General features: G+C 46.4%; 1 protein-coding gene across 1 annotated transcript; it reads right to left on the reverse strand.

Moving 5' to 3' along the window:
* Positions 1-473: 473 nt before the first annotated feature.
* Positions 474-13,079, reverse strand: SHBG (sex hormone binding globulin). The gene is made up of 8 exons (XM_030187728.1): positions 12,696-13,079; positions 10,664-10,779; positions 6,072-6,261; positions 5,342-5,503; positions 4,699-4,867; positions 4,219-4,352; positions 2,529-2,748; positions 474-1,526 (listed from the first exon to the last, which is right to left on the reverse strand). The coding sequence occupies exons 1-8, from the start codon at positions 12,792-12,794 to the stop codon at positions 1,357-1,359; spliced, it is 1,260 nt and encodes a 419-aa protein (XP_030043588.1). The 5' UTR covers positions 12,795-13,079; the 3' UTR covers positions 474-1,356.
* Between the last annotated feature and the right edge of the window lie 4,367 nt (positions 13,080-17,446).

The following is a 17,446-nucleotide window of genomic DNA, read 5'->3' on the forward strand; positions in this document are numbered from 1 at the left end:
AGAAAGGATGGGAACTGGACTTCCATAATCTCTGCATCCTGGACCCTTTTGGCCAATGCCTCTTCCAGAAGTTCCTGGAAGATACTAAAGATTTCAGGACAGTGGGAGACTTCTGGAAGGGCCTGGAAGACTACAAAACCACAGAGGAGAAGGACCAGTTGCAAAAGACCCAAAGGATTGTCAACAAGTACTTTTGACATGGCTTCAAAGCACTTCTATTAGTTTTTAGAAAGAGTATGTCAGGAATGGGTGAAGTGACTTACTCCTGCTGAGATATTTGGAGAAGCAAATTCTAAGGAGGTTTCTCAGGTTCCTCCAGTTTAAATGATCGGAGGCCCAACCGCAGATAGAGGGCAGGTTCCTAAATGTGCAGGTGCTGGACAAGGGGGGAAGGCGTTGGGGAAATCTTTGCCACAGAGATGAAGACAATGATGTGTAGCAACAGGAGGATGAACGAGAAAAGACTGAAGAAGTGCAGTGGGTATTTTTTATTTATTTATTAAAGCATTTCTATTCCACCTAAGGTACTAAGCATTTCACATTGATAACTGAACAAGGAATAGTAAACATACAAGATTATTACTCATATAAAACAATCTAATACAACTAGGACTGACCAGGACGTTTGGGCATTGCCATTGAAGTTCCCTCATCCCCACCTTTCCCTGGGAGTTTTCTCATTAGTTTTAGCCAGAGAGGGGCTCATAAGTGTGGTTTCCCTTGCCTACTTTGTCTCTGGCCATTGGGTGTGGGGGGGGGGGGGGGGCGGGGGGAGGGTTACAAAGGGCAAGGAAGTCCTATTAATAGTGAGGTGAGAAGGACAAATTCAACATTAACACCTGCAGCATTTGGGAGGGGGGTGCTGCTCTCCCATTCCCCTCTCCCCAACTAGGCTGGCTATAGGTTTAGGGTAAGAGATATACAGAACAATACAGTATATTACAGCAGGACCGCCAAGAGACAAAGCCGGACCCAGGGCAAACAAAGGTCCCACGGCCTCCCCCCTCATTTTTGTAAAAACTGAGGTCCCCCGCGTACTTTTTAAACCAGCAGGTCTTCGCTGGCAGCAAGCACGAGTAGCCAGCGACTGATACACACTGCTCCCGCTGGTCCCACAGACTTCCCTCCTGTGTGTTCCCGCCTGTGAATCACCAAAAATGAATTGGCAAATCGATTCGAATTGCGAATCGGTCAGTATTAGCACCGAGCCCGGGAAATCTTGTCCCCCCCCCCCCTCCCTTCTCGACGGCCCTGTATTACACAGTTCCAGGGGCAAAGATGAATTTATCCAGAGGTAGGGGACATGCAATACACACACATTCACACATCCTTTTAAGTCTGTGATGTCCAGGCCTCCTAAGAGTCCTCCTGGCCGTAGGAGGAGGACCGGGGGCAGCTGTGGGCCCAGACTGTATCGCTCTTGTACAGGGCAGAGTCCAGGTCCAGTGTACGCCCCTGTAGCCGGATTTCAGAGAGACAGCCCTCAAAGAACACAGCAGTCTCTGTAGGGAACAGCCGCTCCATGTCTGAAGAAGGAAGAGAACCATAAAATGCTGTAAGTGGGAAGGTCAACGGGTTTTAATTGAGAGTCCTGGTGCGCTTGGGTTTTCTGGGAGTGGTAAGGAACCCACACACTGAGCTCATCAAATAAGTTACTGTCGTATGTACCTCCCTTTGCATATTAGTTTGGATGACTGCCGGTTGAGCGTATTTTCAATCGCACGGGAGCTACGATGTATGGGGAATTTTCTCCAGTTCTGGGAGCTGTTGAAAGCTTTTCTATTTTCTGAAGCTTTTTAATGGTAGACAAATAGGGACCTTTTTACTGAGCCGCATTGGCGCCTACCTGCGCCTAACACGCGTCAGTCTGGAGTTACCGCCCGGCTACCGCGTGGCTCTTGCGGTAATTTCATTTTTCAAGCGCATCTGAAAAATAGTTTCTGACGCCCGTCAAATAGCTTTCTACGTGCGTAGGTCATTACCGTCCGTTTAACGCATGAGACCTTACCGCTGGCAGTAAGGTCTCAGACCCAAAATGGACGCACGCCAATTTTGATTTTGCCGCACGTCCATTTTCAGCCAAAATTTTTATTAAAAAGGCGTTTTTTTTACAGGCGCACTGAAAAATGTACGCGCCCAAATCCCGCGCCTACACTAGCGCAGGCCGTTCTTTTCAGCGCACCTTAGTGCAAGGACCCCCATAGTCACTTAGCCATCTGTACATTGATTTTGAATTGTAAGAATTAATTATGGGGTCCTTTTAAAAGGGCTACTGCGGGATGGCTGAGGTATCCTGCAGTAAATTCCAAAGGTGCACACGCTGTCTGCAGGCTAAAAAATATTTTGTAATTTTTTGTTGAGGGGGTGTGTCTGAGGGGTAGAGAGTAGGCGTGTCTGAGCTAATTACTTATGGCCATGTGCCAGAGGCAGACAGACCATTCAGGCTCTACCCGGTTGCCCACCGCCGCCGCTGCTGCTACACATTATAGCCCTCCCCGGTCGTACCTAGTACAAAATTGAGCACTTACTTGGGGGTCCCCCAAGGAAAATCCGACCTCCCTCCTCGTGCCAGGCGGTCTTGAGTGTCTGGTAATCCTGCATTTGGACAGGGAGCTCAATCTTTTCATCACCCAGCTTCCAGGTGAGGTGAGTAGGGGATATGGTGAGGAACAGCGGGAAGCCAAGACACATCTCATGGGGGAAAGGCACCTCCAGAGAGGTCTTATTGCCAAATTCCAAGGAAAAACCCTGCAAGACAAGCAGCAAACTCATTGGCAGCTATTTCTAATACCTTCGTCATCTAAGCAGGGCTAGCTCAACCATTAGGCAGTCGCCTAGAGCAGCAGCTTCTGTGGAGGGGAGGGGGGGGGGGGCAAAGAACAACTACAGTCTAAACAAAACAACAGGTCCCGACAATCACACAAACTCAAAGAACAATCAGCACTATAATTTTTAGGGTTATTGTGTTGTGATTATGATTACTGAGTGTAATTATCAAAATTATGGGGGGAGGCTGCAGGCTAGGATTCTGCCTAGAATGCCCCGCCACCCTTGCACTAGCTCTGCATTTAAGAATAAAAGCTTAGGTAAGTATCTCACTGGGCTTGGAGAGCATGACACACGTATCCTTGGGGATATGGATCCCACCATTTCCAGAGGCTGTGAGTCTGAATCTTGACATTAGTTTCCTGGGGGTGGGCACGAGATTCCTGGCACTAGTGCCCTGGGGCTGCAGATCCCACTGCCCTCAGAGGCTAGAAATATGAGCCCTGGCACTAGGGCACGTGGGTGGGTGGATCCAACTAGGTTCGTTGGCTAGAAGTGTGATTCCTGGCACTTGTGTGTCTTGATGTGTGTATCATAGTGCTTAGTGGCTGGGAATATGGCTTCTGACATTAGTGAATCTGAGTGTGGACCTCACTCTGCTCAAAGGCTGGGTGTGTATATCCTGGTACAATTGTACTGGGGTGTGTGGATCCCAATAATGTGTGGAGGCTGGGAGTGTGAATCCTGGTGCTAGTGTGCTAGGGTTTGTGGATCTCTTGATAATGGAGACTGGGAGTGTGAATCCTGGTGAAATTGCACTGGGGTGTGTGAATCCCATGATAATGGAGGTTAGGAGGTGAATCTTGGTACAATTGTACTGGGGTGTGTGGATCCCTTGATAATGGAGGCTGAGAGTATGAATCCTAGTGCGGTTGCACTAGAGTGTGTGAATCCCTTGATAATGGAGGCTGGGAGTATGGAATCTGGTACAATTGAACTAGGGTGTGTGGATCCCTTGATAATGGAGGCTGAGAGTATGAATCCTGGTGCGATTGCTCTAGAGTGTGTGAATCCCTTGATAATGGAGGCTGAGAGTATGAATCCTGGTGTGGTTGCACTGGGGCATGTGAATTCCATGATAATGGAGGCTGGGAGTGTGAATCCTGGTACAATTGCACTGCAGCATGTGGATTCCATGAAATTTGAAGGTTGCGTTTATGAATCTGGGCACTAGAGTGCAAGGAAGAAGTGCATAAGGAAAGCCTTGACACTAGGTCCTGCCTCACTGCTACAGTGGGAATGGGGTGGGATACTGGAGCCATGGCTTGATCAATATTTTGCCCAACAGCAGATCAGAAATTAGACAGCCTGGGGGCAGAACCAGAGATGGTTTGTTTGGCCTCTCCAACCAAGAATGTGTCCCACTGCCCTCGGCCTCAGATACCCTCGCACCTGTCCCTTCATCCTCAGCATCAGCAGTGGTCTGTAGTCCTCCACTGAGAATGCCACCAAGATTCCTGTCCTCTTTTCCATACGAATGAGCATCTCTAGTGTCAGTGCCCAGTCATCCTGTGGCATGATGCCCTCTATGTCACGCCCATTGCCAGACGGGGGAGGCAGGAAGGCAAAACCCAAAAAGGAAAAAGACAGACAGAATTACCCCATTGCATCACAACTAAGACCTTCAATATTAGCCTCTCCTAAACCAAACAGTGCATTCAGGCCTTTGTTAAAAGGCCTCGGAACCTCGCTTGAGCCTAGGATCTTCAGATTTCCCACTGCAAAGCCTCATGGAATTTGTAGTCCTGCCATCCTGTGCAACACTAGGGGACCACTAGTTCTCTAGAGAAATGGAGGGAGGAGGGGCAGAGGACAAAGAGATCTGTGGGGAGCCTTGAATCCACTCTTTCCTGCACTGGCCTATCAGATTACCTGAGGTGCGGAAAACAGCCACCCCTGCCCCAGAGAAGAAGCTTCCCCTCTGGATGAAGGAGAAACAGGGCTTCCTGCCAGGACCTTCAGCTGGGGGTCCGCTATGCCAGTTGCTGGTTTGATTCAGCCATTTCCACTTCCGAAAGCATGCGTCCAGAGCTGTGTTCATCTGTAATAGTCAGAAGACGACCCATGAGGGCTCATTAACCCTTACCTCATCCCTTCTAACACCTCTCATCCCGCTGTGACCCCCCCCCCCATTATAAACCAATCATCCTTTCTAACACTTCTCATCACACTGTGACCCCCCAAATATAAAGCAATATCTCTTCTAACACCTCTCATCTCTCTGTGACCCCATTATAAACCAATCAGTCCTTCCAACACCTCTTATCCCACTGTGACCCCCCCAATATAAAACAATCATCCCTTCTAACATCTCTCATCTCTCTGTGACCACCCCGTCATTATAAATCAGCTACCCCCTCTTCCTTCCAACACTCCTTACCTCTCAGTGACCCCCTCATGTCCCAATACCTCTCATCTCTTGATGGTCATCTAACTTGTTATATGGCTGGCAACCCCTCTTCCCTCAGTAACCTCTCATTAGAAGGTAGCCTTTGAGCTCCATGCGAAGCCTTACTGGGATCAGTAGATCACTCCGATTGGTCAAGATGCCCCCAACAGCGATTCTCATCTCCAGGATCTCTCCACTGTTGAGAGGTTCGGTGACCTGTCCAATGCTGAGCTTCACCTCCCCGTCCACCTCCAGCAGAACTGTGTCCCCCTCATTGATTACTCTCACCTGGAAACACAAGGGGGTCTCAAAGTCAGGTCTATACCAGCTGTCCTCTGACTCCTTTCCATCTGGTTCTCATCAGGGATCATCTTCCATGGAAGGCCATATTCCTTATTCAATTCCACCTGATTCTCAGCGGGGAACTTCCCTTATTAGGCCCCTCTCTTGCCTCTTAACTATCTGAATCTCATCAGGGATGCCTCATGACACTTCTCACATTACTACCTTTCATCGGTTCTTATCAAGCATTCTCCCAGTAAAGCCTCTCTCTTGCTCTCTTTCAACTGACTCTTATCAGATTCTCCCCTGCCAAGCCTCCCTTCTGACTTCATTCCATCTGGTGCTCATCAGGATCCACCCTGTGAAGCACCTTTCCATACTCCCTTTCATTCCACCCTCATCAGACATCCAACCCCCTGCCCCCTGCCAGGCCTCTCCTTTCTCTTTCTCATCTGATACTCATCCTGGATGTATGGTCTTGAGCTAGGAGGAATAAAGCTCTCATTTCCCATTTTGCTTATGTGGATTAAGCATCTGGGAGCCATACACAGATAGTGGTATAGCCTCCTCCTACCTGGTGCCACTGTCCGTCATTCAACATATCCCCTCCGGAAACAGTGATCTTGGAGATAAGGTTCCGAACCTGGATCTCCAGCTTCCCTTTCCTCATCCCTAGTAGAAACCAGTCCTTGCCATCTCTGGTGTCCCCATAGAAGATCACACCCTCTGGATCAAAGGTCCGGATTTCAAAGTGAGAGGAAGAGCTGTAGAAGGACAAAATAAAGAACTCGGAAACATTTTGTGGTGATCCCACCACCCATCCCATGCCAGTGTCACTCATTCTTGGGTAAAGATGGGATTGGGGAGACAGTGGAAACCTATTGCCCAGTAGGGGAGGAATAGCAGCAGTGAAGCAGTAGTACCTCCATTGCATGCAAATTTATCTCATGCAAATACATTAGGACTATCCTGACAAGAGATGGTCCAAGCATGTGATCAGATCTACAACTGAGTAATTTAAGGAGATGTGTATTAATCAGATGGGACATTTTGGTATGTTTCTTGGCTTATTTTTCTGACACAGCAGTTCCCTCTACTCTTTTGGGCTTCGGCCTCAGTTGGAGCTGGTCTTTCTTAGGCAGGTTCTGGCTCAAAGGATAGTGTCCAGCTTGCTTTAGAATGCCCCCCTCTGAATCACATTGCTTCCGGCTCCCTCCCCCTGTGGGTTCGGCATCAATCCTTCCCTTGGCCAGTATCTGTAGTTCCCTCCCCCCACAACAGTCCAGTCTCACTTTCCTCTTCCTCTGTCCCCCTCCCCATGGGTCTGGCGCTGCTCCCTCACCTCTCTCACTCCCCAGCGGTCCAGTGAGGGGGAAGGAGGAAAGATAACCTGTAGACCAAGTGAGGTCGGAGGCTGGGTATTTTGGCGCCCTTAATCTCTGGTGCCCTGAGCCAGAACCTCACCTGGTCCAATAGTTAAGCCGGCCCTGTTCCTAGGACTGCACCCAGGGCTGGATTTTGCATTCATTGCTGGGGACATGTGTCCAGGAATCAATCCGATCCGATCAATCAGTAACTATCTACCCTTCCGGAAATCACTAAAAACCCATCTGTTTAAGCAAGCCTACCCTAATGACCCAAATTAATCCTATGAACCCTATAACTCAACATATATCCAGGAAACGACGACAATGACTTAGACTACTTCTCCCACCAAAATTTCTTTGCTTATCCCGTATCCCGTCCCCCCTTCCACCTCCTCTCCCCCTCCTCCAGCCCTCACCTACCCTTGTTTATACCTCTCCTACTCCCTTCACCCTTTCCCTTCTCTACCTATATATTTTTTTTGTTATTCGACTATACTTAACTTATATTTTCCCTATCAATACTCTGTAATCCCTATTACTATGTTAGCCGCATTGAACCTGCTTCGAGTGGGAAAGCGTGAGGTACAAATGTAATAATAAATAAATAAATCCTGCACTGAACAGGAAGTTAAGGTTACAAATGGGTAGCTACATTTTTTTTTTAACTGGTAGATCTATCCTGCTCCTCGTTGAGATCCATTGCTGGTGCTATGAGCCCTCATTCACACTACCTGGGGATTGTTTCCTCTTTTATTATATTACATCCCACCCCCGCTCCCTTCAAACATACTCAATCGGGTCATTGCAATGACCATGTTGGGCTAGGGGTCATGTTGCCTGGCTTTGTTTGAACCCTTACAACCATAGGCCCTCACTCTGACCCCCCCCCCCCCCACCCCCCGGGCATTACTCCCTTCCTCCCAGGGCTGTGAAAGTTACTGACCCAGGTACCCTCTGCATGGCAGTGTGCAGCGCTTACCATCTGAGATACTAGGTCAGCCCAAGTACATTTATTTTATCGTGGATCTCTTTTTCCTGTTTGGCGGACAAATGTTTAAAACTGTTATTTCTTAAGATTTATTGGAATGATTATCTTTATTTATTTATTAGGATTTATTTACCGCCTTTTTGAAGGAATTCACTCAAGGCGGTGTACAGTAAGAATAGATCAAACATGAGCAGGAGGCAATTAGAGCAGTAAAAATATTCGAACAACAATACAAAGTATGGCATGGTATACTACTTGCAATGACAACACAATACGTAATAGAACATTATAATTAGTAGTGAGGGGTAAGGCAAAGTTGTAACATATAGATGAGTAAGAAAGTAGGAAGAATTAGAAAGTAAGGTGATTGATTTGAAGAAAGTTGGAATTCGTTGCCAGAGAACGTGGTGAGGGCGGTTAGCTTGGTAGACTTTAAAAAGGGGTTAGACAGTTTCCTAGAGGACAAGTCCATAAACCACTACTAAATGGACTTGGGAAAAATCCACAATTCCAGGAATAACATGAATAGAATATGTTTGTACGTTTGGGAAGCTCGCCAGGTGCCCTTGGCCTGGATTGGCCGCTGTCGTGGACAGGATGCTGGGCTCGATGGACCCTTGGTCTTTTCCCAGTTTGACATTACTTATGTACTTATGTACTTATGTACACATGAGGTCAGAGAGATGGTTTCATTTCTCAGCTAGGGTAGGAGTAGATAAACATGTCCCGCTGCAGTATGTGCAGCCCAAGTCAATCCTTGCATGTGTGTGTGAGTGAGACTAACAAGTTAGTTACTTCTTCCATTAAAGGCGTGGTTGAATCTTCTGTTATTTTCTAATTTCCTTTCTATCAAACATATATGTTTGGTGATAATATAAAAGTTAAATGCAAATAACTAAAAAAAAAAAAAAAAAAATTTTTTTAAACCTTATTTTAAAATATTTTTTTTTCCTAATTGAATCTCTCCCGGATGAGAAGGACAGGTGCCTAATTAATAAGCCGCAAAGGGGTGTGCTTAGTGCTAATTGTATAAGGGCATTAGGGCACAACTAACGCGTTATAAAATACAAGCACAAATCCAATAAGTCTATTCATACCTTGCAATGCACGCAACCAATAGAATTTTATATGTGGTGCAGATTGCTAGATGGAACATCTATGATTTATCCGCGGTCTCACCTGCCTGCGTCCATGGCTCCGGGCCCCCTGCATTCAAGGCGGCAGTCACAGATCACCTCTCTTCTGGCCTTCCCTCCCTGTGTCCCGCCCTCGTCTGATGTAACTTCCGGTTTCCGCGAGGGAGGGACACAGGGAGGGAAGGCCGGAAGGGAGGCGATCTGTGACTGCCGCTTCGAATGCAGGTGGCCCTGGAGCCGAGAAGGCAGGCTGGTGAGACCGGGAACTGCAGCGCCGGTGGCCTGACCCCGGCGCCGGGACCCCCTTGGAGGCACGGGCCCGGGGAATTTTGTCCCCCCTGCCCCCCCTCCCTCTCGGCAGCCCTGATCCTAGGAGTTGGGAACGCAGCCTCCACAGCATGCCTAGCCCTGCAGGACAGTGGGAGCAGAGGTCAGACCTGAGAATCCAGCACACAACACTGAGTATGACACTGATCTCAAAAACCCAAGTAGCCTTCAACTTCTACCCCTGATTGCAACACAGGTTAAAGGCAACCAGAGGAGTCCATGTCACCCAGGATAAGCTCAGGGCCAGGCAGACTAGGCATGTGCTTAGGATCCAAAGTTTGGGGCTCAGGGCTCAAAAGGCTAGGATTGCCGTCCGTCTGGATTTTTCAGGATTCTACAGATGATTGTGCATGAACTGTCTTGAAGCCAGAATGATAGCTAAAGTTCTGGGTATTTTTCAGAGTTTAGCCATTTATAGCTCTCTGTTCTTCCCCCTTTTCAGTGCAGAGACTGGTAGGATCCAGCCAATAGGAAGGCTGCTCTGGTCACAGGTAGAAAGGCACAGCAGGAGTTCAGAGAGACAGCCAGTGAAACCAGTAACCCATGGACGTAGCTAGGTGGGGCCACGGGGGCCTGGCCCCCCCAGATTTAGTCCGGGCCCCTTATTTTGCTGGCAGGGGTCCCCAATCCCCACCAGCCAAAGCCTTCTTCAGTGCTGGTGTCCGGCGCGCCGCGTTCGCTGATCTGTGCTTTCTTGAGCCCTGACGTCTTGCGTGTTCCTTTAAGTGAAACTGAGCATGCTCAGTTTCACTTAAACGAACGTGCAGGACATCAGGACTCAAGAAAGCACAGATCAGCGAACGTGGCACGCCGGAGACCAGTGCTGAACGAAGAAGGCTTCGGCTGGTGGGGGTTGCGGACCCCCACCAGCAAAGGTACTTTGGGCTCTGGAACCCCCTCCCGCCAAGGTCTGGCTATGTCCCTGCAGTAACCCCCAACTTCTCAAAATGGTGGCCAAAATTAGGCATGAGGAACTACAAATTATTCCCAGTTAGTGCTTGTTAAGACCAATAATTGATTCTTATTACCAATTAAGCATCAATTTAGCACTAATTAGCAAACTAAGTTATGCACATAATTACTCCAGTCTATAACTCCATGGCCAATTGTCTGTCTGACTTTGGGTTCTATTTATAGACCTTGAGGGTAAATGGCTACAAATAAATAAATATACCGTAGTTAGAGAAATTGCAACTATAGATCCAGAGAAGAACCAGGAGCTCAGGTTGCCCTTGAAGTCACTTGGAAGCCCTTGAGTGGGACCATTTTAGCCACCCAGGCCAGGAGCATCTTCAGAGTGGCCAGTGCCATAGCATGAATTATGCTGTTGACCCCTGTAGAGTGTTACCTGGTGGTCTGTCTAAGGTCGAGCATCACGGTGGCTGTTGGCTCATCCTTCCCCCACTTCTGGCCAATGTTCAGTGTGTCAGGATAGGCCAGAAAGGTTCGTTGGCTGAGGTTGCACTGACCGGAGCAAGAGGGAGAAGAGTTAGTTCCATCCGCACAACCTGGGTATCCCGAATGATCTCCTGGATCTAAAAGCTTGTCTGGCATTTGTACAGCTAGTACCCTGGGATGCAGGCCTGGGCCCCACTCTGTAGTTACTGTGAAGCTAAACCAAGGATTTGGATCTGAGCCTGTGAGTTCATATTCGACGGAGGTGGAGAAATCACAGGGTCAGCCAAAGGAGCAGTAGACCCATTATCTAAGGCCCAACATGGAGACACAAACACAGGTGTTCCTCTACTTGTGTGACCCTAGAACAGCCTGAGGTGACATCTTTCCCTCACACACAGAGGGGACCCCTCTTCCGCCTTATGACATGAACACAGAGTGTGAAACACAACAAGCATTGACTGAGGGAATTCCTTTCCCAGTGCTTGACCTTAGTCTAACACAGGTTACGAGACCCTTCACTTTCCCTCTTTTGAAACTGGCAAAGAATGGGGGAACCCCTCTTTCTGTATTTGACACCATCACAGACTAGGGGAACTCCTCTCCCTCTGTATGTCATTAGCACAGACAGGGGGGAGCCCCTCTCTATTTGAATGTGACATTAGCATAGGCTTAGCAAGCCCCCCCCCCCCCCCCGTGTTTGAATCTTTCACAGATTGAAGGAATCCTCCACTGCATTCACTATCCCATCCCCTCACTTATTTTTCTCTACGCAGGATTGCTTGCGTGTATCACATTTGGAGGCTCCATGTGTCCTGTATGCATTACCATACAGGACACATGGAACCTCCAAATGTGATACCGTCCGGGAGTGCTGTTGCATCAGTATAATCTGTTCAGCTGCCTATGCTGTATTCATGCTTTACAAGGGGGAAGGGAGGGGCTTTGATGACGATCAGGATAGCAGCGCCCTTCTGCTTCACTTGGGTTCACAATGACAGGAGAGTCTGCGTTAGAGGTGTCTTTTGGCTGTTATTTGGTGTTGGTAAGAACCAAGGCTGGCCGAAGGGTATCTGACACCCTAGGTGAACCATCCCCAGGGCAGCTTACGACCACACCCACCTTCCATCCTAGGTGTACAGTATCTCATTTCCTCTTCCCTTCCTCCCTAGCCCCCATGTCCAGCATCTCTATCTTCCCCTCCCTTTGCTGCTGCCGCCGCCAACCTACCTCTGCTCAGGTCCAAACGATAGTTCAAATGGCGCAGGACCTTGAGCACAAGTCCACATTCAAGGTCTCCTGCATCTCACTCCCTCCAAGATGGACTTCCTGTCAGAGGGGGTGGGAAACAGCAGTGCTAGAGCGTGGATCTAGGCCACAAAGCCTCATGCCATGTGGTCAACAAAAATAAAGTGCTGCTTACCTACCATGCCCACCAAATTCTGCTGTCTTAGCCATATGCCTAGTCCACTTTGTGGCAGAGTCAGTCCTGATAAGAACTCCTCTGAGCAGAGACGGACTGACCATTGGGACAATAGGGCATTACCTGAGGGCCTACAAGAGTAGGGGGCGTATTCTCCCCTAGGTTCCATCTAGGCAGCCACGGTCCACGAGGGCCACAATCCAGTCAGGTTTTCAAGATTTCCACAATGAATAAGCATGAGATTGATTTCAATGTACTGCTTCTATGATGTGCAAATAGAACTTATGCATATTTATTATGGAAATTTTGAAAACCCAATTGGGTTGTGGCCCTTGAGTTTAATTACTTTTGATAGGAGGTTAGGGAACCCATGACCCTTATTGCCCGGAGGCCTAGATTGCTGTCAGTCTGCCCTTGCTTCGGAGTCATTTCCCATTCAAGATCTGGTTTTGCTGGTCTACCAGTACAGGAAATAAAATGGGTTTCTTCCCATTGCTCCGCGTACCCGCCTTCCTACCTCTTCTTTCTCTACACCACCTATTTCCCCCCTGCTTTAACTTACTGTCTCTGAGTAAACAGGTCCTTTATGGTGTTCTTCCACATCTCCTCTGTTTAGCCAAAGAAGTGCCAGGAGCCAAAGAAATCCAGTGAGGTACTTCATGGCCTCGGAGGTTCCTCAGCACAAAAACTAAAATTCTCCACGTAGCCAGAGCTTGGGAAGAGAACAGGAAAGAAACTCTCAAAGCTTCAATGCAGAAACAAATGAAATCCAAACCATTCTCCAGTTAGAAGTGAAGACCACAGATGGGTTGACGACCTAGGGGCTCCCCAGTGAGACCACAACTTTCTAAAGTGACCTCAATGTGAGAAGAAAGGACCCCTCCCTCCTCCCTGCAGCCCTGGAAAAAATGAGGGCTTGGTCTGTCAGTGGAAGAGGCTCACAGCTTTTGCCTCTTGGCCTCTGAGCTGGATAAATATTGAACAGGGTAATTCTAGCTCGTCACTTGTTGACATTGGCTAAGTGGCAGAGGTTATCTGACTACTGAGGTGGGGGATGGACTCTGAGCTCCCCAGTGCCTCTCAATCCAAGAGGAGGCTGATTTTCAATTAATTAATTTTGTTTAGAAGATTGAGGAGACGGTGGAGGATTAGCTTGGAAGAACACCAGAAAAACTTACTCTTCATCTCCAGGTTTCCTGCATAATGTTGCAATAACGCACCTTGATGCCACCTTGATGCAAGACCATCTTTATATACTCTATGAGGGATTGAAGTTGCATTTTATCAACACATTTGCCACAGTATCTGTGCTGTAGAATAGAATAGTGGATTCCATCACAGTCAATCAACCCCTTTCTCACATTGTCCTTGCTATACAGTAGAATAACTGGCTTATTCTATTCCAAGCACCCGTTGGTTTGGTTTATGGTTTATGACGACCCAACATATGTTACAATCCAATCTATTACTCAGAAACTTATATGCAATACCATAACGTATTTTTCTCTACCATGTATGTATGCACCTTAATGCAGTACCACTTTAACCCTATGTCGAATAAGATCTCTCTATAATTGATGACATAACATAAGTTACAGTCCAATCCATCACTCAGGAACCTACCCTGTTTCCCCGAAAGTAAGACATCCTCCGAAAATAAGACCTAGTAGAGGTTTTCCTGAATTGGTAGATATAAGGCCTCCCCCAAAAGTAAGACTTAGCAAATTTTTGTTTGAAAGCAGGGCCGCCGAGAGCCGGACAAGGCCGCCCCCAGGCCGCCCCCCCCCACCCGAGGTTGCCGGGCCCCCCCTCCACCTACCCTCCGTCGCTCCCTGAACTAACCTTAAACGCCTCCTTTCACCTTCGCAGCAAGCAGCAGCAGGGCAGACCTCTCCTTCCTTCCATGCCCCACCCTCGCGGACATCATCTATATGATTCCACCATTCATATGTGGGATATGTGGGAAGTGTATCATGTGTAATATTATGGAGGAGACTAATGTGATCTGGGACAACATAAACAACAAAGGGATACATATGAATTGTACAACAAATTGTACCTCCAAGGCAGTAATATATATGATCACTTGTCCTTGTGGATTAAGATACCCAAAACACGGCATCCAGACTTATCTTTGGCAAGTCAAGATTCGATAGCACAATATCTCTTCGAGAGAAGCTTCATTGGCTCCCCATCAGAGAAAGAATAAATTTTAAAGTCCACACTCTGATTCATAAGATCATATATGGAGAATCCCCTAACTACATGAATAACCTCTTCGACCTCCAAACCAGAAATAGATCGTCTTCTTCTTGTACTTACCTCAATTTACACCTTCCCAACTGCAAAGGTATTAAATACAAGACCTCCTATGCATCCAGTTTCTCCTTTTTGGGCAGCCAGCTTTGGAACGCTCTGCCAAGATCCATCTGAACAGTCAATGACCATCTACCATTCAGAAAAATGTTGAAGACCCATCTCTTCAAGCAAGCTTACCCTAATGACCCAAGTTAACTTTTTAAGCCCACCCACATGATTCCTGCCCCGACGATTATTATACTTTTGACCATGTCTCACAATCTCCTTATGCTCATTCCTCAATCTCTTCCTCTCCATCCTTCCTACTCCTTACCCCTCCCGATCTCTTCTCCTTTTGCTCATCCAATCTTTGTTTACTTCTCCATGCTCAATTTACATATCCTCAAAACCCCACTACTACTATGTTTATTACAACTTGTAACATTCTCCTTCAAGACTTTGTAATTCTATTTACTATGTAAGCTGCATTGAACCTGCTATGTGTGGGAAATGTAATTAATAATAATAATAATAATACATTGGACAAACTAAACACATGTTAAAGACGCGTTTAACAGAACATAAACATTGTATCCCAAAAGAAAAATTGTATATGCCTCTAGTAAAGCATTGCGTCAATAATAATCATATATTTGATCAATTAGGCTGTACTGTAATTGAACATGCAAAAGATAATGGTAGAAGGGGTGACATCTCAAAGGTTTTGCATCAAAAAGAACAAAGATGGATATACCGTTTACATACGATATCTCCTAATGGCCTTAATGGCCCTATGGAATGGGAAGCGTTTTACTGATACACAGTGACAGAAGGAAATGACATCTCGTTGGATGATCATTTACTTGGAAGTGACGTCAGAATAATTAGAAGTTTAACCGCATGAGCGTCCTTATAAGCAGTCGCCATTTTGATATAGATTGTATGCAACAAGGAAGATGAATGTTGATGCATATCCTCTCCTGATGAAGTAGCGAAACAGAGAGAATTCTTTGACTGTCGAGAGAGACTGGTTACTACTATACTATGTGGATAAATTTGTGACTTGTTGTCGGGAGATATTATGAACAGATTTACATTTTATTGATGCTACACCAAGCTGGAAGTGGCCCGTGGATAGCGTGTCGCGTTTTTTCTTTGGATGAAGCTAAGTACTTCTTCATTTTTTGGTGGTGTTTTATGTTATCTTTTGGACATATATTCTCCCGTCAGTATAGTTTTGACTCTTCTGATAATCATTCTTCCGAGAATATAAATAAGATAGGCATTGCTTGTATATTTGGATAACTGATTTGTCACAATTACACTATTACACCCTCTGTTTTTTACTGCAGACTGTTTTCTCTAGATATAGAGTTGTTTCACTCTGCAGGTTTTTCGGAGGTGGTGGATGGCCTGTGATGAAAGCCAATGTAGGTGTGTCCACAGAGTTGGTACCCTTGGCTTATGAGGCCTAAATTTAGAAACATGCAAGAAGTGACCTTTAATATATGGACAAGCAATACCAATTCTTTAGCGTAAACATATGTAATAGTTTCTCATTCTATTGCTCTAAGCAGATTTTGCAATTTTTTGGAATCATCTATATGCCATCAGAAAATATGAAGAGTTTGCAGCTATTAAAAATTGCAACATCTCTAACTTCAAAAAACTATGGACTCCTTTCGATATATTCTATCAAAATACCTACATTTTATTTTCATTGTATTCATATTGCCTTAATCTCTTTGTAAAAATAGCACAGACGTTTTTATTCTAGCAAATCAGTACCAGTGATCTATACAGCATTGCAGTAGTTTGATTTTTCTTGCTTTGTTACGGTTACACGTTCATATCAGGGGGAAAGGGGAAGGAAGGGCAAACCAGGTAAAGGAAAGGAGAAGGGCAACAGGGAACAACCAATCTAACCTACTGTAAAGAAAAGGCCTTTTTAACGAGCCAAGTTTAAAATAAAAGTTTGAAAATTTTGAAAGACTGTTCAGCTCAAAAAGGAAGGGGAAGAGAATTCCACCGAGAAGGGAAAAATAAAATAGAAAGCATGGTGCCTAGTGGATTCAAGTTGTGCATTTTGTAGGACTGGGGAGAACGAGCCGAAAATCTAAGACAGCAAAGTAGACAAGCAGAGGAATAGGGAATTGTGAGATTTGCTAAGTAAGTTTCTCACGGCATTTCTGCTGTAGAACAGAATAGTGGATTATTCCTTCACAGGCACTGATCAGCCCGTTTATCATGGTAATGAAGGGAAAGTTATAACATATAGATGAGTAAGAAAGTAGGAAGAATTAGAAAGTAAGGTGACTGATTTGAAGAAAGTTGCACATGAGGTCAGAGAGATGGTTAAATATTATCTCAGCTAGCCCAAGAATGCGGTGCCCCACAGGGATCTCCTGTTCTCCCATCTTGTTCAATGTTTTAATGTAGCAGTCCAACTTTCTACAGCTGGCTTTCGAGCTTATGTTGGTCTTGCCTTTTACTGATACCATTTCTGATATCCACCATCAGAAATGGAACAGACACTTTGATTGAATGAGAGTCTGATATGTACGGACGGGGAGAGGGATCTTGGGGTGATAGTATCTGAGGATCTGAAGGCGACGAAACAGTGTGACAAGGCGGTGGCCATAGCTAGAAGGTGGTTAGACTGTATAGAGAGAGGTGTGACCAGCAGAAGAGGTTTTAAGGCCCCTGTATAAGTCGTTGGTGAGGCCCCACCTGGAGTATTGTGTTCAGTTTTGGAGGCCGTATCTCGCTAAGGATGTAAAAAGAATTGAAGCGGTGCAAAGAAAAGCTACGAGAATGGTATGGGATTTGCGTTACAAGACGTATGAGGAGAGACTTGCTGACCTGAACATGTATACCCTGGAGGAAAGGAGAAACAGGGGTGATATGATACAGACGTTCAAATATTTGAAAGGTATTAATCCGCAAACGAACCTTTTCCGGAGATGGGAAGGCGGTAGAACTAGAGGATATGAAATGAGATTGAAGGGGGCAGAC

Source organism: Microcaecilia unicolor, chromosome 14 (assembly GCF_901765095.1).
Source record: "Microcaecilia unicolor chromosome 14, aMicUni1.1, whole genome shotgun sequence".
NCBI classification, from domain to species: Eukaryota; Metazoa; Chordata; class Amphibia; order Gymnophiona; family Siphonopidae; genus Microcaecilia; species Microcaecilia unicolor.